A 27,670-nucleotide genomic window follows, 5' to 3' on the forward strand; every position below is an offset into this window, starting at 1 on the left:
TCAGGGATTAAATATTTTGTCGGCTGTAAAATGTATCTATATAAAATTGTTCTTAAAGGGTTAGTTCACCCAAAAAATGAAAATAATGTAATTACTCACCCTCATGTCGTTCCACACCCGTAAGACCTTTGTTCATCTTCGGAACACAAATTAAGATATTTTTGATGAAAGCCGTTGGCTCAGTGAGGCCTCTATTGAGAGCGAAGCCATTGTAACTCTCAAAGTCCATAAAGCTACTAAAAACATATTTAAAACAGTTCATGTGAGTTCAGTGGTTCTACCTTCATATTATAAAGCAACAAGAATACTTTTTGTGCACCAAAAAAACAAAATAACGACTTTTCAAAGATATCTTTATGGGCCTATTTCAAAACACTGCTTCAGAGCTTTACGAATTGAATCAGAGCGCCAAAGTCACGTGATTCCAGCAGTTTAACCGTTTGACAGGAGATCCGAATCACTAGCTCAGCTTAGAAGCTTCATGAAGCAGTTTTTTTTTTAATTAGCCCATATAGATATTGTTGAAAAGTCGTTATTTTTACTTATTTTTGGCGCACAAAAAGTATTCTTATCGCTTTATAATATAATAAGATAGAACGACTGAACTCACATGAACTGTTTCAAATATGTTTTTAGTATCTTTATGGACCTCGAGAGTTTTTAATGGTTTTGCTCTCAATGCAGGCCATTTGTGTTCCGAAGATGAATGAAGGTCTTATGGGTGTAGAACGACATGAGGGTGAGTAATTAATGACATTATTTTCATTTTTGGGTGAACTAATCCTTTAAAAACCCTCATACTGCAATGACAAATAACTTTGAAGTGAACGAGGTCAGATACTGTAGTGCCTCTCCTTTCCACCGGAGGGCGCTGAAGACATCCGCATATGTTCGCCATTTTTCAGTTACACGAAGGAGTCAGTGTTGGAAGAACATGGCGACATCCATTTGTAGGACGTTGAAATACTTTCAACCGATAGCGTGTCAAAATATTAAGGTATGGAGTTATTAAAATGTTACAGGACATCTTTAGGAAACACATTTGTATGAAATGCTGCTCGCATAACTTGAGTGAACATGCATCTGCATGATAAAATGATATTCATTGAGTGTCAGCTGGAGACTTCAGTGCATGTTATAAATGTTTAAGTGAAACAAGGAAATAAAAGTAACGTTTTTTGTTAAAAGTCAAATATTAATTTAATTTATACTCATTTATTGCCAAAATCCCTCCCGTATGTCGCATCGTTGCTGGACGTGCGGCTGCCGCAGCCGGTGTTTGTTCCAATCCGCACAAAGAAGCGCTACTTCATTCCTCCAGCGGTGAATGTGAAAACACAACCCGAGCAGGAGGCTAAAGCCCGGGCTGCGGGTGTGGTGGTCCGACAGCAGTACATAGAGAGACCCATCAACATCTCGTGCACAGGTACGCATGTCAAACTATTGTCATTGCCTGCACATTTACATGCAAACTCTTCCAGTCCAATGTCTAGACACACTTACTCATTCTTTAGTAAGTAAAAATAAATTGACTACACAAGTAATATATATTTATTAGAAAGGTGTACATTGGCACAATTTATTCCAATGTCAGGCATAACCATAAAAAGCCTTGCTATTAAACCGTTTTTAAAGGTTTAGTTCACCCAAAAATGAAAATTGTGTCATTAATTACTCACCCTCATGTTGTTTCAAACCCATAAGACCTTTGTTCATCTTTGGAACACAAATGAAGATATTTTTGATGAAATCAGAGAGCTTTCTGTTTCTGTTCCTCCGTTGACCGCTACGCAACTTAATCTTTTGATGCTTTAAAATGTTAATATACATAAACATTCATCAACTCCCACATCAGCTGAGGTAAACGGAAGCTCAAGCATGTTTGCTTGATGCGTGCGAACCAATGAGGTTCATTCTCCTTTGTTTGAGCTTCTGCTAAAGGTTTTTGTTTCATGTCAAACAGTTTTTGTTGAGCTTCTGTTTATGTTCGCTGATCATTGTTTATATGTGAATAAAAGCCTAAATTTAATCTGTTCATCATATAAAGCGATTGAGTATCTTCAGAAAATCTGGACTAAACCGCTCAATTCATATGGAATAGTTTTACAATTTCTTTATGAGCTTTTTATGAAGTGTCAAAGTGTCAGTTGCGTAGCTGTCAGTGGAGGGACAGAAAGCTCTCAGGTTTCATCAAAAAATATCTTCATTTGTGTTCCGAAGAAGAACGAAAGTCTTACCGGTTTGGAACGACATGATGACAGAATTTTCATTTTGGGGTGAAATATCCCTTTAAGCTAGTCAACTGAAACACACTATAGATTGGGGTCAGTAAGATTTTTATTTTGTGTTTACTTGTTTGTTTGAAATAAATACATTTATTCAGCAATGATGCAAAAAAAGTAATAAAGTGGCAGTAAACTTTAATTGTGATGTTACAAATGAGTTCTATTTCAAATAAATTTTGTTCTTTCAAACAAAAAAGTATCAGTTTCCACAAAATTATTAAACTGCTTTTAACTTAAAATGTTTCTTAAGCACTATAGCAGCATATTAGAATGATTTCTGAAGGATCAAAAAAAAAAAATCAGCTTTGATCACAGGAATAAATTAAATTTTAAAATGTATTCAAATTAAAAAGTTATTTTAAGTAGAAATAACATTTCACGATGTTACAGTTTTTGCTGTATTTTTGATCAAATAAATGCAGCCTTGGTGAGCAGAAGAGACATAAGAGACCAACCCTAAACATTTGAATGTTAGTGCACAGTATTCAGCGTAAATGAGTACATCCCCTTTGAAAAGTAACATTTTAAACAATATCTCAATGAACACAAAACAATTTCCAAAATGTTGACAAGACTAAGTTTAATATAACATCTGTTTAACTTATAACATGAAAGTAAGGTTAGAGAACTACATTTTCAGTTTTACTCAAATTAGGGTGATGCAAAAATGAGTAAACCCCACTGAAAGTCTCTGGAGCAAAGCTAAATTTTAGACAGATGTCAAATTGAACAAGAATTCAACCACAGGTGAGTGTAATTATTCATTACACGGGTGTCCATCAGATAGTTGACCTATAAAAGGGTGTTAAAACCCTTTCGTATTTCATGCTGTCAGCAATGGCACCACATGGAAAAGAAATGTCACAAGACCTGAGAAAGAAAATAATTTCTTTACACCAGAAATGTGAAGGCTACTAGAAGATCAGCAAAGCTTTACTTATCAGTCAGAATACTGTAGCAAAAGTGGTACAAACAATTAAGAAAGATGGAACTGCAACCATCTCACAGAGACGTTCAGTTCGTCCACGGAAGTTAACAACTCAACAGGAGCGTCTTCTGCTGGTGTGAGGAGCTGCATTTCATTGATGGCATCATGAATTCACAGATGAACTGCTCTATACTGAAAGAGAAGATGCTACCATCACTCCATGCCCTTGGTTGTCTTGCACTTTTCCAACATGATCCTAAACGCACATCTAAGGCCACTGTTGGATTTCTGAAGAAGAACAGGGGGAAAGTGATTCAGTGGATCCTGATCTGAACCCAATCAAACACCTATGGGGAATTCTGAAGAGACAAGCTGAGCATCACTCTCCATCCAGCATCCAGTCTCTAAAAGAGTTCATTCTTGAAGATTGGGAAAAGATAGATGTCGCCAACTTCTTTATTCCATGCCTAGAAGAGTTGGTGCTGTCATTAAAAATCATGGAGGCCATACAAAGTACTAGATGTAGTAGGTTTTGTTGTGGGGTGTACTTATTTTTGCATCACCCTAATTTGAGTTAAACTGAAAAATGTGTAATTTAAGTTATATTATTAACCTTACTTTCATGTTATAAGTTAAACAGATGTTATATAAAACTGTCTTGTCAACATTTTGGAAATTGTTTTTGTGTTCATTGAGATATTGTTTAAAATGTCACTTTCAAAAGGGGTACTCATTTCCGCTGAGCACTGTACATTCAAGTGTGTCCAAAACTTTTACTGGTTCTGTATTAGTACTTTGAGTTTTGTGATATGTTTCTTGTTCAGATTCATCTTCAAAACCTCTTAAATCTTGAGCATTTCTCTTAAGAGGATAAATTGTTAAATAAGTGATGTTGGATTTTCATATTAGATGTGAACTTTTTTTTCAGCTGGCATCTTTGATCCGTACGTTCCTCCTGAAGGAGATGCTCGGCTCTCCACTCTGTCCAAAGAAGGTCTGAAACAGCGCACAGAACAGCTGCGTCAGAGTGCAGCGTCACAGCTGTCGTAAGACCCACCTCTGCCTCAGTGTTTCCCTGTAAACTTCATACTGCAAGTCTAATCTAACAGAACTATGCTGGTGTAATATTGGTATGGTTTTCTGTTTGACCAGGATTCGTAAAATAAAGGATCATGACCCCGATTTCTCCACTAAAGCGTTTCCAGTACTAGCTCAACAAATCTTCATAGACGCTCATGCAGCACTCACACAGTAAGAAACCACAATAGTTACTTCTTCAGAGTTTACACTACATTTCAAAGCTTTTGTAACATTATAAATGTCTTTACTGTCACTTTTAATCAATTTAATGCATCCTTGGTTTTGAACGGTAGTGTATAATGTTACAAAAGCTTTCTATTTCAGATAAATTGTTCTTTTGAGCTTTCTTTTTATCAAAGAATCCTGAAAAAAAAAAAATTGTACACAATTTTTTCAACAATAATTATTATAATAATGTTTTCCTGAGCAGCAAATCAGCATATTAGAATGATTTGTGAAGGATCATGTGACAATGAAGACTGGAGTAATGATGCTGCCAATTCAGCTTTGCAATAACAGGAATAAATTACATTTTTAAAAATATTCACACAGAAAACAGTTCTTTTAAATTGTAAAAAATATTTCACAATATTGCTGTTTATGCTGTATTTTGGATCAAATAAATGTAGCCTTGGTGAGCAGAAGAGACTTATTTTAAAAACATTAAAAAAATCATACCGATTTAAAACCTTTGAATGGTAGTGTATGTGGTATTTCAGTGGTATCTTTTTCAATTTTTCCCCACTTATAACATCTATGTTAATCATTATGTATTTACATAAATGTCATTTTTTCCCAGATTTAACAAAGAAAAGCTCCATTCTTTGGTGACAGAGAGGTGTTACCCTGTAAGTAAATCTCTATATGAATTTGAGTTAATTTAACTCATTCTACCTTTCTCATAATAAGAAGAAGCCTTGTTTTAGTGTCCAGTGTGTCCTTGTTCAGCATTTCAGATAATCCAACCTGTGTGTGCATGTTTTGCAGGAAATGGTTCGGGGGAACCGTTATAAGACTCTGCGCTGGCGCTTCATTGAATCACTAGAGCCGCCGCGGGTGGTTCATGCACGGTGTCCTGACATGATCAGCAAGGGCAACCTGTACGGCCAGGTGACTCTCCGCATCCATTCTAGACAGGTGAGTGAAGAAGAATAACAGTTGTGTGTAGAAGTGTGATTATATGGTAGTACTGAGTTTGGGCTCATCATACCACTTCATCAATTCATCTCTCAGACATTAGCAATCTATGACCGGTTTGGCCGGTTGATGCTTGGGGATGAGGATGAACCCCGGGACGTCCTGGAATACCTAGTGATGGAGAGGCATCTGGTCAACCCTTATGGGCGCTGGAGACTTCACGGCAAGATTGTTCCAGCATGGGCTCCCCCAAAAGATCCCATTATTAAGGTAATTGTCTGCAATTTGTTTCCATAAGTGATCATTTACTTCATATGTATTTTTTTCAAGATATAAGAGGATTTTTAAAATACAATTTATATGTAATTTCTAATAAATGTGGTATTTGGATTGGGTGTGTAAAGGAGCAAGACATGGAATATTTAAAAGTGAGAGATGTTACTTAATATCTGACATCTGATTTCAACAGACTGTCATGATTCCTGGTCCAAAGCTGAAGCCCGAGGACGAGTTTGAGAACCTGAATTACCAGATACCAAAGCCGAAGGCAGTGCAGTGGTATAAGTAATTCTGAAAGTGGTGCCCTACTCCACCCAACACAGGTCCACTCTGTACAGACTGATCCCTAATAATTCAAAATAAATATTTCTGTATTTATAAAACCTTTGGTTGTTGCTTTTTTGCTTGTTTGTCTTTAGCAAAGTTAATTGAACTCAACATGCAGTTACTTCATTACGCATGGAACTTAATGAAAATCGACACCTTGCAGTTGAAATTGCAGTTTATTTCAGAATGCTCAATTGACAGAGTTTCAAGAATATAAAAATAAAATGTTGCATTTTTTACATTGACAGAAGTTAGTGGAAACTTCCTTTGGCTACTGTTGAAAATTGACTGTTGGTTCTTACAAAAATCTTACTTTATACAAAAGCACAGTCTTTATGTTCCTGGTTTGAAAAGCTAACATTGCAAGTACATTCAAAATGACAGAATAACTCAAAAACAAACTCTAACTCTGGTAGGAATTATAAGTGCATTCTAATGGTCATTACCTGTGCTAATCACTAAATATTTTAAGAAAGCAGCATATAAATAGATTGAATTAAACATGTAGAAAAAGATGTTTGTAAACCCTCATTTAGTTTCACATGCTCACACAATGGGACTTGAAATTGTATTCTACAAAACAATAAGATGTAGTTAATGTTAACACAAATCAAATTTAATTATATTTCGTTCAAGAGTTCTTTGCCCTAGAAAAACATTAGATTTTTTTGGGGTCACACTTTACATTACTGTCCATTTTACTGTATAATTTCACATAGCATAAAGTTAAATACCGAGTCACGGATCTCGTGATTAATAATTAAATGTTTTGTGAAAATATTTGTAATTAATGGTGCTATAAACTATATTACGAAATCATAACAGCAGATGTGATTTTTTTTTTTTTTTTTTTTTTTCCACAATCATAAACCTTGTTTGCCCTTATATCACTTTGCATATTAAGGTTTGCTAATATTTAGTTGACTGACATTTTTGGAGGTTGGAGTTTTGGAGGAGAAAGTGTGTCATTGAAATGAGCAAAACACTGGAAATCACACAATTACAACACTTTTGTAATTTCATTATGTTATATGGACATGTAGTAGCTGATAAAGTAAAGCGTTACCTTTAAATTGTTTGACAGTTATGAGAATTTGAAGTAAAATACATAACATGTTTGTCTAAACCATTCGAATGATGTATAGACTAAAGATCTGTTTAAAATCTATAGTGATGAACAGTCGCAACATGGAATTTTTCTTCACTTATTTGATAATATTAGTGCATTATTTTTTGTCTGAAAATGTGTGAAATTCATCTTTCTAAATGTTCCACCCAAGGTATGTTGGTGATACAGATTTTACTGACAATATAATCTACATAGCCATACAAACACAAATACACACAAAACAATACCAAACTAAACGGGGTTTGTGTTAATATAAGGCCAAAGGGAAATGTGCACAGGAGAGCAGTCGGTCTTGATTTCAGTCTTCAATTTATTATGCTGAGGAGGGAGAAGGTTGCCGTTCTTAGGTGAAATCCGTTCATAGCAGTCAGTGAAATGTGCTGATGGAAGTGGAGGGATATTCTGCCTAAAGCTGAAATGTGTGTCCAGTGGTCCATTTTGTAATAACGATTCTTTCAAGGTATATAAAGCACAATGATACTGCCCTTGTGAGTCACAAGTCTGAAGGAAAGATGAAGGCCTCTGCAGCAGTTTCTGCATCACCGTCATCTTCCTCTGGTATCGCCTCCTCCCAAGTGAAGACATCTGAATTATCATGCACTATTATAGATTCTTGTCTGCCCCCTTCCATTTCCCAAGGGCACATTGCATCACGCCGAGCCAGAGGAGGGTTAACCCTCGTTTCCTCTGCAGCCTGTGTGTCTAAGTCTGAAGGGTTTATGTCTGGGGCAGGTTGACTTTTGCTGCTTTCTGTTGTTGCTGCTGTCATTCCCATGTCATTTTCCCTGGGATAGACAGATCCTTGAGTGCTGTCTTGCCTTTTTGATGGGACAGCATGAATGCAGTCTTGTGGCTCAGATTGTTTGGGTGATGTTTTTGCCTCCTGTGGACAGACATCTGAATCGACCCTTTCTTGCTTTTGCAAGGTTTTCACTGGCTCTCCTGTCTCCCATGGACAAACATCTGCAAGAACACTATCTTGTTTCTGCAAGGCCTTTGCAGGCTCTCCTGTCTCCCATGGACAAACATCTGCACGGACACTTACTTGTTTCTGTAAGGCTTTTGTGGGCTCTCCTGTCTCCCATGGACAAACATCTGCACGGACACTTTCTTGTTTCTGCAAGATCTTTGCAGGCTCTCCTGTCTCCCATGGACAAACATCTGCAAGAACACTATCTTGTTTCTGCAAGACCTTTGCAGCCTCTCCTGTCTCCCATGGACAAACATCTGCACGGACACTTTCTTGTTTCTGCAAGGTCTTTGCGGGCTCTCCTGTCTCCCATGGACAAACATCTGCACGAACACTATCTTGTTTCTGCAAGGCCTTTGCAGCCTCTCCTGTCTCCCATGGACAAACATCTGCAAGAACACTATCTTGTTTCTGCAAGACCTTTGCAGCTTCTCCTGTCTCCCATGGACAAACATGTGCAAGAACACTATCTTGTTTCTGCAAGGTCTTTGTTGGCTCTCCTGTCTCCCATGGACAAGCATCCTCATGGGCACTTTTTTGTTTCTGTAAGGCCTTTGTGGGGTCTTTTGTCTCCCAAGGACAAACATCTGCATGGACACTTTCTTGTTTCTGCAAAGTATTGACTGACTCTTCTGTTTGCCATGGACAGACATCTTGTTTCTGCAAGGTCTTTGTTGGCTCTCTTGTCTCCCTTGGACAGACATCTGCATGAATACTTTCTTGTTTTTGCAAGGTTTTCGTTATCTCTCCTGTTTCCCATGGACAAACATTTTCAAGAACACTTTGCGGCTTCAGAAAGGTCTTGACATTTTCACTTGTCTCCCATGGACAGACATCTCCACAGACACTTTCTTCTTTCTCTATGGACTTCACAGACTCACTTGTTTCCCATGGACACACAATTATTTTAACAGTGTCTTGCTCTTGATCTACTTTTATTGATTCCTTGTTCGTAGCACCTTCCCTCTCGTCTAACTTCTCAGAAGCCTCTACTTCCCATGGACAGACAGTTGCTTTCTTAGGCATTGTCTCTTTTAAAGAGGGTCTTTTAGTGTCTTTTGTATTTGACTCTGATTGCCAAGGACTTATGTCAGTTACAGGTGGGGGTGGTTCAGGAAAATCACTTTCTTCTTGCCTCAGTGTTTCACTTGTTTCTACAGAACATGAATCTCTCTGAGCCGGTTCTTGGTGTACTGGACTTTGTCTAGCATTAACATAAATTAACCTTTCACCAGGTTTTATTGTGTCACTATGAGTTTGGATTGATCCCTGTCTAACCTGAGAGATATTTGTGTCTATTACATAAGAAGGGCATGCTTCAGGCTTCACATTTACCTGCTTCTGGGTGTCTCCAGACGTAGGGACTTCAACAGTGGTATTACATAAATTGTCTTCGGTGATCCTTGATGGGTCACAATCTGTTTCCCAGGGACAGACATCAGTATGTATGCTCTTAGTTTGCAATGGCTCTACTTCCACAACTTCCCAAGGACAGACATCAGAAATGCTGGTTTGATGAAAAGGTTTTGGGACATCCCATGGACACACTTCTGGATTAGGAACAGACAATAAAGATTTTAGTTGGAGCTCAGTTGCTTTGAAGCCATCATTATTTATTGTCATAGAGAGTACTTGCTTGTCACTGTATTTTCTTTGTAAGACACTGTCGTTCACATTCTGCTTCTTGACCTCCAAGATAACCTCTTCTGACTCCCATGGACAAATGTGAACTGGGGCAATATGTTTGGGGCTCTTTTCAGGAGAATCTGTAGATGGAAGCCGTATTGCTGTTTGTTTCACAAGGCTAGGTTTCATGCCTACGGTAGTCATAGCCCGTCTGTGTGTCTGCGGGGTACGTTTGTCTGAAGTTGCACTGCCTGGGGACAATCTCATGGATGTGGAAAGGGATTTTTGTAGTGTTCCCTCCTTAACATTACTTTCTTGTAGGCTTTTCTCTCTACTCATACTTCTTCCAAGTTCCCCAATGCCCTTTGCTGCAAGGAGACTGTGGGTAGCAGAGTGGAAAGAGAAAACCCGAAAATCCTTTGGCTTGCCGGAGACTGTATGTGGCGACCCTGGAGCGCTACAGGAGATTGGAGGCTTGGGTTTTGTGGAATCAACATCTGACTGTATACCATTGCCAATTTCTGTTACAGGGGGGGAAGGAGGTGGTAAGTATTCCCAAGGACAAACATATAATAGCGTTGGTGACGAGATGGCACCAGGTGATTTGGGTTCATCTTGATTTGAAAGAGAATATGTGACATGTTTTTGATTCTTGTTTGCAGGGAGTTCCTCTGGAACCTCCCATGGGCAGACCTCTGCCTTGTCAAATGACTCTGAGAGCAAGGCACTTGAAGTCTGCTTCTTTATGTCGACATCCACAGTTGGCAGGGGCTTTTCTGCTGGGGCAGCTTTGCCAGGAAGTGACACATTTTCAATGCTTCTACAAGTAGTCACAGAGCGGTGGTCATTTCGTTCTATAACGCTGAGTGACTTTTGAAACCTGGTAGGCTCGGGAAGCAGAAGGTTAGTGTCTAACGATAGATTGTGGGTACTGGCAGACTTGCAGACCAGCAATGTTGTATTGATGGATCCTGCATCAGAATGCTGGGAAGCCCTCTTGGCCGTTGTGCTCTTAATGGAGGAGCTTAATAGGGAGACCTCTCTTTCTGGGGTACAGTCATAGGCACTATGGGACTTCCGCAGCTTTGGAGAGGGCTGCATTAAAGTTTCAGTCATCGTGTTAATGCTTGTGGTTTGATGACTTTTGTAATAAGATCCAGATCGGGATATAGTTCCTATTGCAGCACTAACATCCTTGTCTTCACGGCTGCATTGCCTGCTTAAACTTTCTGGGATCTCAGTGATCCGTTTTATAAGGGATCGTCCAATACTGAGACGAGAACTGCGCTTCTTCGGAAGGTGGGGATTGCTGTTTGCCATCCTCTTGGTCTTGTGGACTTCCAACTGAGAATATAGTTTCTTCAGCTCATCCTGGTACAGAGGAGAAAAAGGGTTTCAGTTGAGGAAAGTCATTGGGAGCAAAACAGTAGGATAGTTTTTGTGATGGTTTGTACTGTACAAAACATGATGTTCAAAAGTCACCAAGTTAGGGTAATATTTCAAAAGAGGACAAGTAAAGGCAGAGGAGGAGGAGAAAGCTAACATAGGTAATAATGCTATCATTTTTGTACATTGATTTTTAATAATGGAGATGCTCAGGGCATGTTGGCTCATGGGGACCCAGGTTTGAGCATTACCAAGGTCATGTCTCAATCTCATTCCCCCATCTCTTACAGGCAAACAATTAAATTATATTTTAAAAATATATGTGCGCCAGCATCCGCTCCTTTGGCATGGACTGCCAAAGTATACATTGGGCTTTAGTGAAATTTTTATGAAAATTGTTTATATGAGAGTTTAGACTTTGTTTAGACTTAGAGTTTGTTGACTAATTTACTGAAAAGTTCAAATTACGCTTTTAATGTAATTAATAAGCAAACATTGTCATAAAGTGTTAGTGTGTGTGCTTTTTTAAAATGGAAGTGTGAGCATGTGTGTGTTAGTAGGGGTGCAGCAGGGCAAGGTTTTTTACCCGAATGTCATCAGGGTCCAGGCTGTGGTCACTCCAACAGTTAGAGGTGAAACTACTGTTGAGGTAAGAACATGAACGTCGCAATTCCACCTCCTCCTCATATACCTCTGCAGCTATTTCCTCTCGACCTGGCCGTGACATGTGAAGAAACTGCAACAGACACCAATGCTGATTTGTACTTGAGATAAGCTACATAACATAAACGTGAGAAATGTGTACCATACAAAGTTTTTCAGACAGTATTTCACGAGTTCAAATATACATATGATTAGATAGAGAGAGTAATGCGTATTTGGCGTGCTGTCCAGGGGGAGGGCTCCGAGCTCGGAATTTTGGCCCGAACCCAGAGTACTCCCCCCGGATGTGGTTATGAGAGATGGAATTTAGAAGTGAGGCGATGGGGTGGTGGAGGGATGCTGATAAACTGTCAATCGAACGGAGGTAAGTCTGCCGTATATATACCTCCATTGGTTGATTAGCTGAATGCTTTCCACCTGTGATAATTAGTCTAATAATCTGCACCTGCTCCTCCCGAATTTTGTTAATAAAACATCATTTAATAAATGGAATCCAGTTTGCATGATTATGCTTTGTATTAAAAAGTAGGTACAAACTTTTGAGTTTGCAATAAAAGAGTATGGTTGTAGGACATACTACTCCATCATAAAAGGTTCTACTTCGTGTTCCTTTCTATTTTAAATTTCGAAAGTGAACTGTCACAAACTCCTCTTCTTCTGCTACACAAACAGATTAGGTGATATTAGCCAGAAAGCATTTATAGATGCACACCTCAAAAAATCAAAGAATTCATCATGCAAGCTCAGCTCATGGCTTACTATTTTCAATATACTAAATTTTCATTCTAATCTGGCATAATATTTAGGACATTATATGGAATGTGAATTGGGATGCAAGAAGTGCTTTTTTCCTGTTATTTAGACCGTTAACTTTATGCCAATATATTTACCTATTGCAATCAGATGTCATTCAAAATGATTAATGGATAGGTTAAAATAGCATTGCATAAGTACACAATGATACTTTTGACAGTACCTTAGGTACAAAAAGCAGGCCGAGTGTTACAGTAATTGTGACATGCGTGTGAGCGAAGAACAGCAAGAGCATCCAGTCAGGATGAATCGATGGTCTGGCAAATCTGAAAATGACAAGAACAAAGAAGTCAATAGAACAACCTCTTATCATTATAAGTGTTAAAGCAAAACCACTTTATTCCCCCCACCTGAGAAGATGAAACATGGAGGAGAGCAGTAGCTCATTGTGGATAGCGATGGTCATGTAACGTGGTTCGTGAAATGCTGAAGGTACCGCCTTCACTGCACTGCACAGGAAACTGCCCCAGCACAGAAACAACAGCTCCGCTGAGAGTGAAAAACAACTTTTTTAGCTTCAAAGGTTTTATTTGTCACATACACAAATGTACACAGCAGCAATAAGGAAGTTCTTTTTTATGAGGAAAAAATGTGCAAGGACAATATATACTCCATTTGGTCTGAACTAATGTTACTTTTTCAAAGTCAAAATATCTAATATTTAATGTTTTCTTATATATATATAGTTGTGAATGTTTATAGAAGTTCTTTCTGTGATATAATTTCCTGTTTTATGTTTTTCTTGTCACATGTTACATGTTTAGTTGTCACAAAAAAAAAAAAAAACCCTGCAGTCTGTAACTTTTTTTGGTTAAAAGTTATCCAAAATAAATTTTTGAGCATGTACATAACCAGCCAGTGTTTCAAAATGTCCTTACCTTAGCCGATTCACAACAGTAAGCTTGTAATAATGTTTTCTAATTTGGGAGGTACTGGTGGGTTTCCGCGGGAAATTTTCGCATGCAGCCGTTCGCTTTTGCATCATTACATCACGTCTGTTTACATAAAGAAGGAGTCCTAGCTAGTAGGCTATATCATGTGAGGATGCTACTGGTAGCGGATCATTTATAGCCTTTTCTCACTGCAACTGCAATAATTAAACATAATTTTGATGTTGGATTGTAATCCAGAAAGGTCCAAATGACAATCGTCAGCGAAAACTGGAGATTCACCCGTAGTCAAAAAGCAAAAGACTTTGGACTGCGGAGTGGCTACAGAAATTTTAATCTACAGGTAACGCTAATACACACTAGTCATGCAATGTTGATGTTGTTAACCTAAACAATTTGAGAACAAAGTATAACAATAATAATAATTTGCACGTTTGACTTGATCCGAGCTAATCGATCGTTAGATTTAATCACCATTGGCAGTGCAATTTATTGTAATGCTTTTGGTCAGAACAAACTTGGCAGACATGTTACTTTTTGACATTTTATGGTAAAAATTCTTGTTTTGGTCATACTTCTAAGATTACAATCTGTGATTCCGAAGTACAGTATCCACACCGATGTGGTGACTGAGAGCAAACATTAGATTCATCCACGCTGAGGAGCCATGCCTAGGCACAACCCACGTAAAGATGATAATTTTGTAAATAAATGCAATTGCAGGTTTCAAACAGAGATGGCGACAAAGAGGCAAAACTTACGGACTGCAGTTTTAACTTAGAAACTGAAAATGGAAGATGTATTTGAGCTGTGTGAATTGCATTTGATGTATTTTTGAATAACTTAAGTCTAGTCTAAAAAGAGAGCATCATGACAAAATGGAAGAAAGCTATTTATGTACAACATATATAAGATTTTAAGATCAATAGAAGAAGGAATATGCAATTAAAACAAAATATATAGATTAGTGTAGCAGTATAAAAAATGCAAGATTCGTTTTGTGTAAGCTGTCTTTGAATGTTCAAAGGAATTCTGAATGTGCCGGACTGATTGTATGAATGCATTTTATCTCCTGGTGTCATTTCAGTTCAGTACTTCATTTACTTAGTCTAATTTATAACATTATAGCAGTAACATTATTGTTATTTGTTGTGGTATTTTATTAGTATGGTAGGTAGAGGTTAATGCTGAATCATATCGAACGGTACTGTGTTCAAATCATCAACTAAATGCTTCAAAGAACATTAAATTATCCAGGACCATTCATCCTTTCATTTGTCTGATCTACTAATGTGCCCCAATTTCAATTAATCTCTCTGCCAGACACCCAAGAAAACCGATGAACTACTGCCACCAGTCAGAAATGACATAACTTACCCACAGCCATCATGTAGTCCCACCGGTCCAGGTCACACACATTGAAACCTTGTCCTTCTGAGGTGGTGGAAATGATCAGCAATGGCACATTTCGGTCTCGATTCTGAAGGACGCCCACTGTCCATGCACACAGGAACCAACTGACAGTAAGCACTATAACTCCCAGCATCCTCAGCACACCCCTGGTAGTGATGTATGGCACTCTCTGGGCTGTACGTGACAGGAAAACCCTCAGAACCCTGGAAACATGTGCCCACATATAGGCTGATTAATTTTGGGAGTTTAATTAGGTTCATTTGAGCTTTTTTTTAAATACCGATCACAGACTTCTAATGTAGTCTTAAATGTGACTCAGTTATTTTCTCGAATTACATACAAAACAATTGAAGAAAACACTGAAAAAAAGAGACACACAAGAACTACAGCTGACTTCAGCCACAGCCTTAGATGAAATCAAATTTATCTTCAGTTGATTTCATCTCTTTTCTTCAGTGATTCTGCTTGTTAACAGCAGGTGTTCATCATTAATGTTCATTCATCACTTAATTAATTGCTTAATTATCTCATTAACTTTAACTCTGCTTTAGTGTTACTTTAACACTATTTAGAGAGGGACCAAATGTTCTCTGACCAGAGTTGATTTAACTCTGGGGATTTTACTGTGTACCGCAAAAACTCAAATAAAATTACTGAGTGCATCTTTAAATGCCTTGAGAATAGCATCTTATTACACAACATTTCATCTGACAGATGTAGGTGAGACAGTTAGAAGGGAGGGCTGGGTTTGATAAATCTCAGATGACAGGACTGAAGTGCTACAGACCGGTACATCTTGAGCGTCACAGTTCCATAAACAATGGCAAAGCCAAGCAGACGGACCCAGCGGAGTAGAATACACCGGAAAGTGCTGGGTTTGAAGTATAGAATAAAGACCTGAAAACAAAAGACAAGAACAGTCATAAAACGAAATGAAATTATTGGTGGAAGGTGCAAAAATGCTAATTTTAATGATTAAAAGTGTATATTTTCAAACTCATGTTTTTCTAATCCCAAATGACAAAATCCTTTGAATGAACTACACTACTAAAGGTTGGGTTTAAAATTGACAAACTCAGCAAATGGGTTGTTTTAACCCCACGGTTGGGTTAAATGTTTGCCCAAACTGCTGGGTAGTTTTATTTAACTCAACTATTGTTTAAAAAGTACTGTATTGCTCACTTAAAATGAACCCAAAGCTGGAAATTAGCATTTATTAATATGTTTAATAAATGAACATTTATTAATATGTTTAATGAAAAATAATTAAACAATAAACATTTATTAAATTGCTTATTAATAAATGTTCAACTTTTGAATATTGTTGTTTCCCTATAATTATCTGTCTGATTTTTGATTTCCAACCTGGCTTCATTTTAAGCCAACCATATAAAATTTTTAAACTATTTTAAATAGTTGGGTTAAATAAAACTGCCCAGCATGTTGGCTAAACATTTAACCCAGTGGTTGGGTTAAAACATCCCAATCGCTGGGTTTGTCCATTTTCAACCCATCTTGGGTTGTTTTAACCCAGCATTTTTAGTGTGTAAAGTTTGGGGTTGTTAAGAAGTTTTTTATGCTCACTAAGGCTACATTTATTTAATCAAAAATACAGTAAAAAGTAATATTGTGAAATATTATTACAATCTAAAATATATTTTAAATTTCAATTTATTCCTGTGATGGCAAAGCTGAATTTTTAGCAGCCATTACGCCAGTCTTCAGTGTCACACGATCCTTCAGAAATCATTCTAATGTGCTGATTGTTCAGTAACTCTAACCTAGTAACCAGTAACTAGTAAATTGTGTTATTTCTTGATCATTTTCTGCCTCTTAAGTGCCATCCAGCTATTATGATTTCAGCTGCAGTGCAGTAATCTGAAAAGAAGATTTGAATCCCACACTCACTGGGAAGTAAAGCAACAGAGAGCCACACAGGATCATCTCCAGCAGCAAAAGCCCTGACGATCGGATCCGCTGAGAGACAGAAAATGGAGAGAAGAAGAGGTGAGAAGTGGAGAGGGGAAGCAGAGGTGAAATTATAGAAGCTGTCAAGCATGCATCAAGTTTGTGCACATGTGGGACGTCTTTGACTTTGTTTGAAATGAAGCTTCATAACACATGGGTTTGTAAGATATATCATGTTAAGATATGCTATATATCATCATATGTGCTGAAATCTATATATATATATATATATATATATATATATATATATATATATATATATATATATATATATATATATATATATATATATATATATATATATATATATATATATATATATCTATATATCAATCATGTGCTAAAATCTTACCTTGGTACTTCTGCACTGATATGCTACCAGCATGCTAATAAGCACAAGGACCATGAAGAGGCCCTGCACAGCCAGGACGCCTGTTCTCAAGAGCCAGTCTTCCTGCACCCAACACGGGCCTCCATCCTCACACTCAGCACAGCCAGGCCAACAGGGCAGACACACAGGGACTTCTGGGTAACAAGCTTGGGTACTATTCACACGGTTGTTCCCTGTAACACCATATATCATCATTTTTCTTTATTAAATAAACCAATTTTTAATGAATTTAATAATTGGTTTCACCTAGAATAATCATAGAGCATAATTATCAAAAATACAAATAAATAAGTTGCATTAATAATGCACTTGGACTAAAGTCATGTCTGTTTGAATGGGTGTATCTAGGGCTGATTTTATTAACCTAAAATCAGTGTTGGCGAGAATATGAAACAGCGTCAATCAGCAGTTGGCCGGTAACATTTTTATGAATTCTATCAATGCAAAGTTGTGAGTACATACAGTCAAACCAAAAATTATTCTGATGTTTTTGATATTTTTGGTATATTTTTACTAGTGGTTGTAGGACACTATAGTTCATTTGTGTAACTGAGGATAGCAAAATAAAGCAAACTGTGACATATTATACCCAAAAATTCTTCATACAGTGGACTACCAGTAAAATTGATAAAAAAATTTGGAACCAAAAATTATTCAGACACTTTGACCTGCCGGTGCTGCATCATCACGAAAGTTTAAGCCTAGCTAATTTAAATATTTAAGCGCAAGAAGACGCGAAAGGGAACTCAATTGTTACTCGCGCATTATGTGGGAAGTTTTCTGTGCGCAAACAACCGAAGAGCACCCAGAAATCCATGTCTCAGATAGCTTGCGAATACTGAGAAAAAACTCGTTAAATTTCAAGAAAAAAGTCGAGATAAAATGTTGAGAATAAAGTCATTAAATTATGAGAAAAAAGTCGTTAAATTACGAGAACAAATTCGTTAAATTATGAGAAAAAAATTGTTAAATTTCGAGAAAAAAAGTCAAGATAAAATGTTGAGAATTAACTCATTAAATTATGAGAATAAAGTCATTAAATTATGAGAAAAAAGTTGTTAAATTATGAGAACAAATTCGTAATTTATCGAATTAACTTTATTCTCAACATTTTATCTTGACTTTTTTTCTCTAAATTTAATGAGTTTTTTCTCGTAATTTAACGAGTTTATTCTCAACATTTTTTCTCGACCTTTTTCTCGAAATTTAACGATTTTTTCCCGTAATTTAACGAGTTTATTCTCAACATTTTATCTTGACCTTTTTCTCAAAATTTAACGATTTTTTTCCCGTAATTTAACGAGTTTATTCTCAACATTTTATCTCGACCTTTTTCTCGATATTTAATGAGTTTTTTCTCGTAATTTAACGAGTTTATTCTCAACATTTTATTTAGACTTTTTTCTCAAAATTTAACAACTTTAATCTCGAGATGGTTTTATTTTTTGTATTATTGCTTGGCCCTAATCCTCTTCCGTACAGGTGCGCAAGTTAAACCCTTAATGTAATTTAAGAAGGGGTCCCAGGTCTTGTAAAAGGATTTAAGTGAACCAGAGAGTGAGCATCTTAACTTCTCAAGTCCAAAACAGTAAAAAAAAAAAAAATCCTGTATCCACCTGTCATGCATTGGAGGGAAAGCATGCTTCCACGTAAAGGTTAACTTTAAAATACAAATCCCAAGCTTTACTCACCCTCAAGCCATCCTAGGTGTATATGCCTTTCTTCCCTCTGATGAACACAATTGGAGTTATATTAATAAATATCCTTATGCATCCAAGCTTTATAAAGGCAGTGAACGGGACCAACGAGTATGACTAATTAAACAAGGCTTTCTAAAGCAAAGCGATGCATATGTGTAAGAACAATATCCATAATTAACAAGTTATAAAATAAAATAGCTTCTAGCTTCCATCAGAATTCCTTCCGTATTCACATTAGGAAGAAAGTGTAACGCCTCTCGCAGTTACAAACGCTTATGCTATACGTCCTACGCCTTCCATATTCAACTTACGACAAAAGCGTAACTGACACAACATCAGTTCCGCTTTTTTCGTAAGTTGAATATGGATAGCGGTCTGGTGGAAGCTAGATATTTTCATTTATAACTTTTTAAATATGGTTATTTTTCTAACACAAACACATCGTTTTGCTTTAGAAAGCCTTGTTTAACCCCCCAGAGCCGTGTGGAATATATTTATGATGGATGGATGCAATTTCTTCAGCTTCATACTCATTGGTCCCATTCACTGCCATTATAAAGTTTGGCTGCATCAGGATATTTATTAATATAACTCCGATTGTGTTCATCAGAAAGAATAAAGTCATATACACCAAGGATGGCTTAAGGGTGAGTAAAGCTTGGGGTAATTTTCATTTGAAAGTGAACTACTCCTTTAAGAAGGATAGACCGCCTGGCCAAGTTTGTAGTAAAAGCAATAACTTTACAATCTCATGCTGCCAAATCAGGCCAAGGGGAGACCCAAAATAGGCTATAAATAGGTCAGGGTCAATATTAGTGTTGAGAGCTTTTTTAGGCGTCTCAAATACATTGGACCAAAAGGTAACCAGCTGCAGACATGTCCAAAACATATGCAGATGGTTAGCAGGTGAATGTTTGCAACAGTTGCAGGCAGCATTTTTGTCTGGGAAAATTTTGGATTGGAAGAGGAGTGTACCAGGTTCAATATGTTTTGCCATAGTTCCTCTGTAATATAGTCAGTTATGTCTTAAGTGAACTTAAACAGTTGAGAAAGAATATGTGTTTATCAGTATTTTGGATCTGTGCATTAGCTCTTAAAGTGACAGCAGCCTAATATTCCTGCAGCTGTCTGTGTTTTGAATGTTAATCAAACAACAAAATACAAAGAAAATCACTCACTGCTCTAGACTGAATAACTTTTGTAACTTATATAAGGATTAATCTATGTTTCATGGATGGTAAAAAATGGCCAGTAAATTTTTTTAGGTCACCAACCATTGGCTGGTATGGCAAAAGGTTAGGCCTTTGGTGCAGTGTTTCTGCCATATATACATAAAGAGAGGCAAAGCTCAACTGTTCCAAAGAAAATAATGTACAAAGCTAATGTTTAATGCCTTTCTGCTATAACTTTGACCCTTGCCCAATCATTAATTGAGATACTTTTATATGGCTTTGTGTTAGCTATATATTATCTAATAAAATAAGTTTCAACCCACTGTAGACTGTTTCTGTGTGAAACAAAAAGCCTCTTACTTTTGTTTTGTATGTCTGGATTTGGACTGTAATAGCCCTTTTTACATCGGCAGCAGTACTGACCCATCCGGAAGCCCTGTTGTGGGATGGGCTCACACTGGGGGGAAGAGAAAGAAAGGGAGATGAAGTCATTAGTCTGCTCATCTGTTTTACCTTTATCGGTAAGCAAATGTCTTGTTCCTAGAATGGGGAAATCAACACCAATGTTTCTGCCAGCGATTGTGGATGATTGTGTTCTCTCTGCTTTCTGCCATTAATTGCATGTGCAGTCCCTCATCGGCGGTTTATCTGTGAGAGTCAGCTGACCCACACATCAGACTCACTCTTGAGTTAATCTAAGCTAAATCCTAAATGGAGGGGTAATACCTCTATTGGTAGAGCTTTATCTTTTTATTCAGGGAAATCCAGCACTGTTCACATACATTTTTATGTTATTTTCACTTAGGAACATGATTCTAATTTATAAGAGGATATTGTCCTCTTGAAGAAGAGCAATTAGGAATAAAAAAATACTTTGCACTCTTTGTGTGTCTCTATCCAGTCTCTGTTCATAAAAACATATTTTGTTAATTCTTAAAATGGAGTAATATTTTATTTTACAGATCTTTACAGTGTCAATATATGATAGAGTTTGTGGGAATATTTCATACATCATATCAATCTAATGTTTCATGCAATTAATGCAAAGTCATGACACAAAACTGTTCTATTAATACGTTGCTCCTTTCATTTATAGGCGGATCAAGTCAATTCTCATTAAATTCGTTCAGTGTGCCAAATCCTGCTGTTGCTTAACTTGCCAACACCTGTGAGCTTGTGCTCTGGTAGGTCAGGATGATGGGGGGGGGGGTCTGGGTCTTGTGGAAGGGGGGTGGGGGTGGGGTGTATGAGGCTCTGCCTTCTGGAAGGGGGTCGGAGTGTGGTAGGTGGGTGGAGGGGGGGGGGGGGGGGTGATATGTGAGCATCACAGGATTATCAACCTAATCCTTCAGATCATCCTGCACCCAGTGCTCACATCTTTAAATAGAAGGTCTGGATGAAAGTGGGAGGATGATGATGGAAAACTGGGGGAACAGGAAATGGGAAATGTATATAACAGTCCAGCAATATAATGAGTAAAGCAGATATTAATATATTTCTTAATAATAACTTTTTTAATATATAGAGATCTGATGGCATTATGAAACAGCGTGCAGTATTTAAAGGGATAATTCACCCAAAAATTAACTTTTTTCTCATAATTTACTCATCCTCGTGTCACTCCAAACCTGTATGACTTTCTTAAAGGGTTAATTCACCCAAAAATGAAATTTATGTCATTTATTACTCACCCTCATGTAGTTCTACACCTGTAAGACCATTGTTGATCTTCGAAACAAAACTTAAGATATTTTTGATGAAATCCGATGGCTCAGTGATGCCTCCATTGCCAGCAATGTCACCGACCTTCTCAAGATCCAGAAAGGTACTCAACACATATTTAAAACAGTTCATGTGACTACAGTGGTTCAACCTTAATGTTATAAAGTGACGAGAATACTTTTTGTGTGTCAAAAAAAACAAAATAATGACTCTTCAACAATATCTAGCGATGGCCGATTTCAAAACACCGCTTCATGAAGCTTTATGAATCTTTTGTTTCGAATCAGTGGTTTGGAGCGCATCTGTGAAGTCACGTGATTTTAATACACGAACCGAATCACTGATTCGAAACAAAAGATTTGTAAATCTTCGATGCAGTGTTTTGAAATCAGCCATCAATAGATATTGTTGAAAAGTTGTTATTTTGGTTTTTTGGTGCACAAAAAGTATTATTGTCGCTTTATAATGTTAAAGGGGTGGTTCATTGTGATTTCACTTTTTTAACTTTAGTTACTGTGTAATGTTGCTGCTTGAGCATAAACAGTATCTGCAAACTTACAGTGCTGTAAGTTCAATGCAAACGGAGATATTGCAGTTTAATGCCTACAAAAATGACCGGTTTGGACTACAACGAACTTCTTCCCGGGTTGGTGACATCATAATCCCTGCAATTAACATAAACCCTGCCCATGAGAACATGCAACAAAGTGGACAAGGCCATGTCACGTGGCATTATGGAAGCGGAAGAGTTGTCTACACCGGACGTGTGCGCTGCGACGCGATGCGTCAAAAGATAATAGACCCATTGTAATCAGTCATAAGGCAGGAACACACCAAGCCGACACCGACAAACTAGTGGTGATGAAAGCAGACTGCGGGGTTGGTTCACGTCGGCAGCGTCTGGGTCCAAAGTTGGCCTGAAACACAGACGCTCGACAGCAGACGGCCAAGTAGCACGTCCATTCTGCGCCTGTGTAAATATAAATGCCTTTCCGTACCAGCAGGTGGCAGTAGTTCACTAGCCAATCAGAATGATCAGATGACCCGACGGACCGACTACCTCCGACGCCGATTCGACATGTCGAATCGCCCGTAAAAGAGCAGACGTAAAAGAGCAACTTCAGCCGACGGTGCGGAACACACTAAGAAAACTTAGTCGGTTGACGAAAACTGCCTGACGGCCGATCGTCGGCTTGGTGTGTTCTTGCACTTGTCTACACTGGATATGGCGCAGAAGACAGCTTCCAGAATCTACACGAGTTCAATGCTGGATTTGCACCAAGGCTATTACTGAAAGATGAAGCAATTCCCACTTTAAAAGCAGAAGCTGCTGTTTATGGGCCCCTAACTGTAAGTATTTTTTATTGTTTGTACATGTCTTTTAAATGTATTATGTTGCTATTTTTTGGTTGCATCAAGGACATAAACAAAGACCAACAGGTTTTTGCTTCGCTAGCCAACTAAGTTCTATTGCATACTTCTTCAACAAATGGCAACAAACACCAACAAACTTCTATATTCATAGACAAACAGTTGTTCATGCTATAAATTAAACGATACCTTTACAGGAATGCTACTACTCAATCATGTATTCAGCTACAGTAAAGCTTTAATCAGGATAAAACCGTATATTGAAAGCTAACAAACAGCAGTAACATTTACAATTTACAGCATATCTAAACACTTTAACACAAGTACAAATGGAAATACTTACCATTCATAAACATCCTTTAAAAACTGTGCTTGCAGACGTTCTGCTTGACCCTCTTCATCATTACTGCTATCTGGGTCTGATTTTGGCTCAATTTGATATTATTTGGCAATTAATTGAAGCACATGTAACAACTAATAGTTGTAATAGGTGTGGCATTTCCAGACGCTTCAGCGAATCACAATACACTTGGGCCAGCTAACCAATCTGAGCACATTGCGTATTTCGGAGGGAGTGGTTTCATAGAATCAGGAAGTCAAACCAGCCGTTCAAATGACAATGGAAACAGCAGTGTAGAATAAAGGTAAAATATATGAAAAATACAGCATTTAAAAAAAAACAAAAAAACGAAGCATTAAGACATGTTAAACTGCGCCCCATAAACACAGTCAAGCCTAGAAAAAAATACTGAACCACCCCTTTAAGGTAAAACCACTATACTCACATGAACCTCACTGGATTTTAACAAAAATATCTTAATTTGTGTTCTGAAGATGAACGAAGGTCTTACGGGTGTAAAACGACATGAGGGTGAGTAATAAATTCATTTTTTGGGTGAACTAACCCTTTAAGTGAAACACAGAAAGAAAGAAAAAATATTTTTGAAGAATGTTGGTAACCAAACAATTTTAATTACAATTGACTTTCACCGTATGGACAAAAAAAGAAAACCTGAAACATTTATCTCCCACAAAAGAAACAAAGTCATACAGGTTTGGAACACCATAAAGAGAAAGTTATGACAGATTTAAATTTTTATGTGAACTACCCTGTTAAGTAATTGCCCAAGTATACATATACTCTAAAATGTGTCAATTTGTAAGGAATGTCAATCCAAAACCCTCATTCTGTCACATAATTTACAGCGAAAAAATATTAGAGGAGAGCAGCTGATAACAAAATTCTAATGCTATCATAATAGCTACATTACAGTGGAGAATCAAACATGCTCACAGAGACACGTACAAAAATAAATCACTTCACCACAAATGTCCTCTTGACATTTAGTGACAGAGTGTTTAGAGTGGATCTCTGAATGTGTTCTGCCCCTGCTTGTCCCTGGTTAGTGAAATCCACTCATGCAGATACAGCCTATAATATTTCATTCTGACCATCTGAAGAAGAGCTCTGAACCTACAATGTAGCAGCTTCTTGTATGACAATGAAAAAATTTTCGATGACATTTAAAGTAATTTTAAATACCCAGATAGTGTTGAGAACCTCCTTTCAATTTTTATTAAAAAAATTTGGTGACACTTTACAATATCTTTAGTTGATGCATTATAATGAGCTAAAAATCTTTATCAATCTATGTTAATTTCTAAATATGCTAATACATTTTAATAATAATACAAAACAATGAGACATTCTTCAAAATATCTTCTTTTGTGTTCTGCAAAAGAAAGTAAGCCATACAGGTTTTGAACGACATGAGGTTAAGCAAATAATGACATTTGGGGTGAACTGTCCCTTTAAATAATGAATTAAATCTTACTGTAAAGTGTTGCCAACATTTTAATGAAACTGAGCCCAGTGAGGTGTCTGCAGCAGGTCCCATATGGCAGTATTGGTCAGTGACAGTGTACACTCACCTCCATGCTGGTACGATTACATTGGTGTGTGTTTGCAAACCAGAAATCTCCACTGGCACAATGATCCACATTAAATCCCTGGACATTGACGTCAACACGGATCACACCCCTACCACCAGAACACATAGAGAGACGACAAAGATACGGTAATGACAGCAAAGTAACAGTAATGACAGAAGACTTATAATGAAATTAATGGGATAGTTAACCCAAAATTGGACATTCATCATTTACATACTCTTGTGTCATTCCAAATCTGATGACTTTCTTTCTTCTGTGAAATACAAAAGAAGACATTTTGAAAAATGTCTCAGTGTTTTTGTACATACAATGGAAGTCAATGGGGTTGACTTTCTTCAAAATATTTTGTTTTGTATCCCACAGAAATAAGTTAGTTATCAAGATAAATAATGAGTAAATGATGACAATGTCTATTTTTAGGGGGACTATCCCTTCAAGTGAATGAACACTAAGAGATGATTGAAAGGTGTTAAAATTTGAGCATATAAAAATTCATTTAAACAAGAAGTTGCACTGACCTGAACTCTGGGCTGAGGTCTGGCTTCAATCCGTAAAATGGCATTGAGAGGCTGAGTAACCACCCTGGCAAAAAGCGTCCATCAACACACTCAAGGAAAGGGGCTTCGCCCCACCGTACCCCGCTGCTATTGATCACATAACTATCCCCACGTGCCCACTTGGGAGTATCTAGGGTGCTTAGGTCATTTAGAAGAACCCGCTTAGACAAGGCATGGAGGGGTGGAGAGCTAGACTTGAATGAATCAAACCAGCTTTGGTCAGGGGCAGGAGGATGGAAGCTGCTCCAGCCAGACGTCAAGTCCTGTAAGAGAATGTCCTGGGTTGTCCCTTTAGAGGCACGGAGCACCAGTTGGGGCTGTTGGATTATGGGGTCTGCGTCGAATGTTAGAAAAGCTCGTCTGACCAGGCCGGGCCTGTCCCCTTCGAGCATGGCCCGGACCAGTGCATGGTACCACTCGATATCTTCTCGTACACTTGTTTCTCTCAGCTCACTTGCTTGAAATATCAGGTTGAGAAAGTTGGCCGCATTGGTCAGAGACGCTATGGCTTGGTGCAAGAGAGGGAGAAGTTCTCTAGGTGGAGATCCCCGCTGAACAGGCAGCTGGAATGCTTGTGTGCAGGTGGAGGCAGCTAAAGAGGACGAATTGGCAGTATAGAGGTAGTTCTCCACGGCAGACCGGTCCTCCTCCGTGCTCACTTTTACAGGAGCCGGACTGGTTGGTAGGGGGCTGGGTGACGAGCTCTTCCCTGCTAAGGTATTTAGGTTAGTAGGTGTTGGGGTGAACTCCAAACTGGACGTGTCCTCAACTTCAGACACATTGCTGAGCTGAGCAGAAAGCAGGCTAGGCAATAGCAGCAGTAGAGGTAGCACACAAGCACACAGGCCCATCCTTGTAGCAACTGCTCCTCCAATGCTTTTTGTGAAGGAAAAGATCGGCTGTGTGCTTTCTCACATCTTGAAAGATGCTTTCAAAGTGCAGGCCTCCATTTCTTCTCTTTTCCTGCCTTTGTTTCTTCTTTTCTTGTTAACCGTTTGACACAGGTGTCAGTGGTGATAGTTAGAGTGCAACCGCACTTTGCTGCCAAGTGTGTCAAATAAGTGCACTCCTCATATTCGAAGCTGAAGATGAAGCTCAAAGGAGGAGGCAACATTTATGTTCCATGCGTCCTGCAATCAGTTGGTCAGGTCCTTCCTGGATGTGACTCTAAACTCCAGCCAGTGTGGAGTTAATGGGCCTGCAAGAAACTGGAGTGAGAAACGAAGATCAGCAAGAAACCGACAACATGTGGAATACCCCTGTTTCTCTCTCCGCTTACCTCTTCACTTACTCTGCAGTCCTCCTGTAAATCTCTCCCACTCTCCCATCTCTCTCGCTCCCTCTCCCAATCTCCCAGTAGTGGTGAGTGCTGAGAGAGGCACATCTGTTAATGTTGGATTGTTATGATGAGTGTATGTGCATGAGGAAGGGCTGATGGATGAGAGGATGGGAGGGTAATCCTCTCGGTTGGGTATGCATCAGAATTTCGCCGCTTTGTGGATTAACCCAACACTCCCCGGCTGGGTCAGTCATGAGTGGTCTTTTATGGACTGTGTATGTGTGTGTGTGACGTTGTGCATCTGTGGATATGTGCATGAAGCGGTTTACAAGTCTGCATCTGTTCGGCAGATGAAGTGCACTGAAATGTTAATCTCTGATAGACAAATTGCATCTTGAACTACAAATGTTTTGTACATCAATCAGGGAATTTAAAAAAATAAAGAAGAAAACATGTTCCACATGTGTACTACATGAATGAACAACTGTCAGAGATGTGTATGTGTGTGTGAGAGAGAAAGATGATTCAGACAAATCCAGTCATACTGGGTAATGCAGGCAAATCCTTGTTTTGGTGCCATGGCAACAGGGTTCTGAGATTCAACACTCATTCCTGTGGGGCCCCACCCCCA

General features: G+C 38.1%; 2 protein-coding genes across 3 annotated transcripts; one reads left to right on the plus strand and one right to left on the minus strand.

Moving 5' to 3' along the window:
* Positions 1–895: 895 nt before the first annotated feature.
* On the plus strand, positions 896–6,053 carry mrpl45 (mitochondrial ribosomal protein L45). Of its 2 annotated transcripts, none has more exons than XM_067388425.1 (8): positions 896–997; positions 1,273–1,426; positions 4,142–4,259; positions 4,366–4,464; positions 5,093–5,141; positions 5,281–5,430; positions 5,527–5,700; positions 5,900–6,053. In XM_067388425.1, the coding sequence occupies exons 1-8, from the start codon at positions 935–937 to the stop codon at positions 5,996–5,998; spliced, it is 906 nt and encodes a 301-aa protein (XP_067244526.1). In that variant the 5' UTR covers positions 896–934; the 3' UTR covers positions 5,999–6,053. The 2 variants fall into 2 exon arrangements, with proteins under 2 accessions (XP_067244526.1, XP_067244527.1); XM_067388426.1 differs by having other exon boundaries at positions 935–996; positions 1,236–1,426.
* A 1,605-nt stretch (positions 6,054–7,658) lies between these two features.
* gpr179 (G protein-coupled receptor 179) lies at positions 7,659–26,611 on the minus strand. Its single transcript, XM_067388406.1, has 12 exons — positions 25,722–26,611; positions 25,183–25,291; positions 20,518–20,614; positions 17,247–17,458; positions 16,835–16,903; positions 15,714–15,823; positions 14,891–15,129; positions 12,974–13,112; positions 12,787–12,889; positions 11,734–11,883; positions 8,951–11,132; positions 7,659–8,767 (listed from the first exon to the last, which is right to left on the minus strand). The coding sequence occupies exons 1-12, from the start codon at positions 26,609–26,611 to the stop codon at positions 7,659–7,661; spliced, it is 5,409 nt and encodes a 1,802-aa protein (XP_067244507.1).
* Positions 26,612–27,670: the final 1,059 nt, after the last annotated feature.

This window comes from Chanodichthys erythropterus, chromosome 6 (genome assembly GCF_024489055.1).
Source record: "Chanodichthys erythropterus isolate Z2021 chromosome 6, ASM2448905v1, whole genome shotgun sequence".
NCBI lineage: Eukaryota > Metazoa > Chordata > Actinopteri > Cypriniformes > Xenocyprididae > Chanodichthys > Chanodichthys erythropterus.

What these genes read in the sequence shown, in the direction of transcription:
- mrpl45 (XM_067388426.1), top strand. Translation starts at nt 935, where the DNA reads ATGGCGACATCCATTTGTAGGACGTTGAAATACTTTCAACCGATAGCG. An exon ending in CATCAACATCTCGTGCACAG is followed by an intron (nt 1,427 to 4,141) that starts GTACGCATGTCA and finishes CTTTTTTTTCAG; the next exon opens with CTGGCATCTTTGATCCGTAC. An exon ending in CAAAAGATCCCATTATTAAG is followed by an intron (nt 5,701 to 5,899) that starts GTAATTGTCTGC and finishes TGATTTCAACAG; the next exon opens with ACTGTCATGATTCCTGGTCC.
- gpr179 (XM_067388406.1), bottom strand. Translation starts at nt 26,611, where the DNA reads ATGGGCCTGTGTGCTTGTGTGCTACCTCTACTGCTGCTATTGCCTAGC. An exon ending in CTCTGTTGCTTTACTTCCCA is followed by an intron (nt 15,824 to 16,834) that starts GTGAGTGTGGGA and finishes TTTTGTTTTCAG; the next exon opens with GTCTTTATTCTATACTTCAA. An exon ending in GCCTGCTTTTTGTACCTAAG is followed by an intron (nt 11,884 to 12,786) that starts GTACTGTCAAAA and finishes TGTCTGTTGCAG; the next exon opens with TTTCTTCACATGTCACGGCC.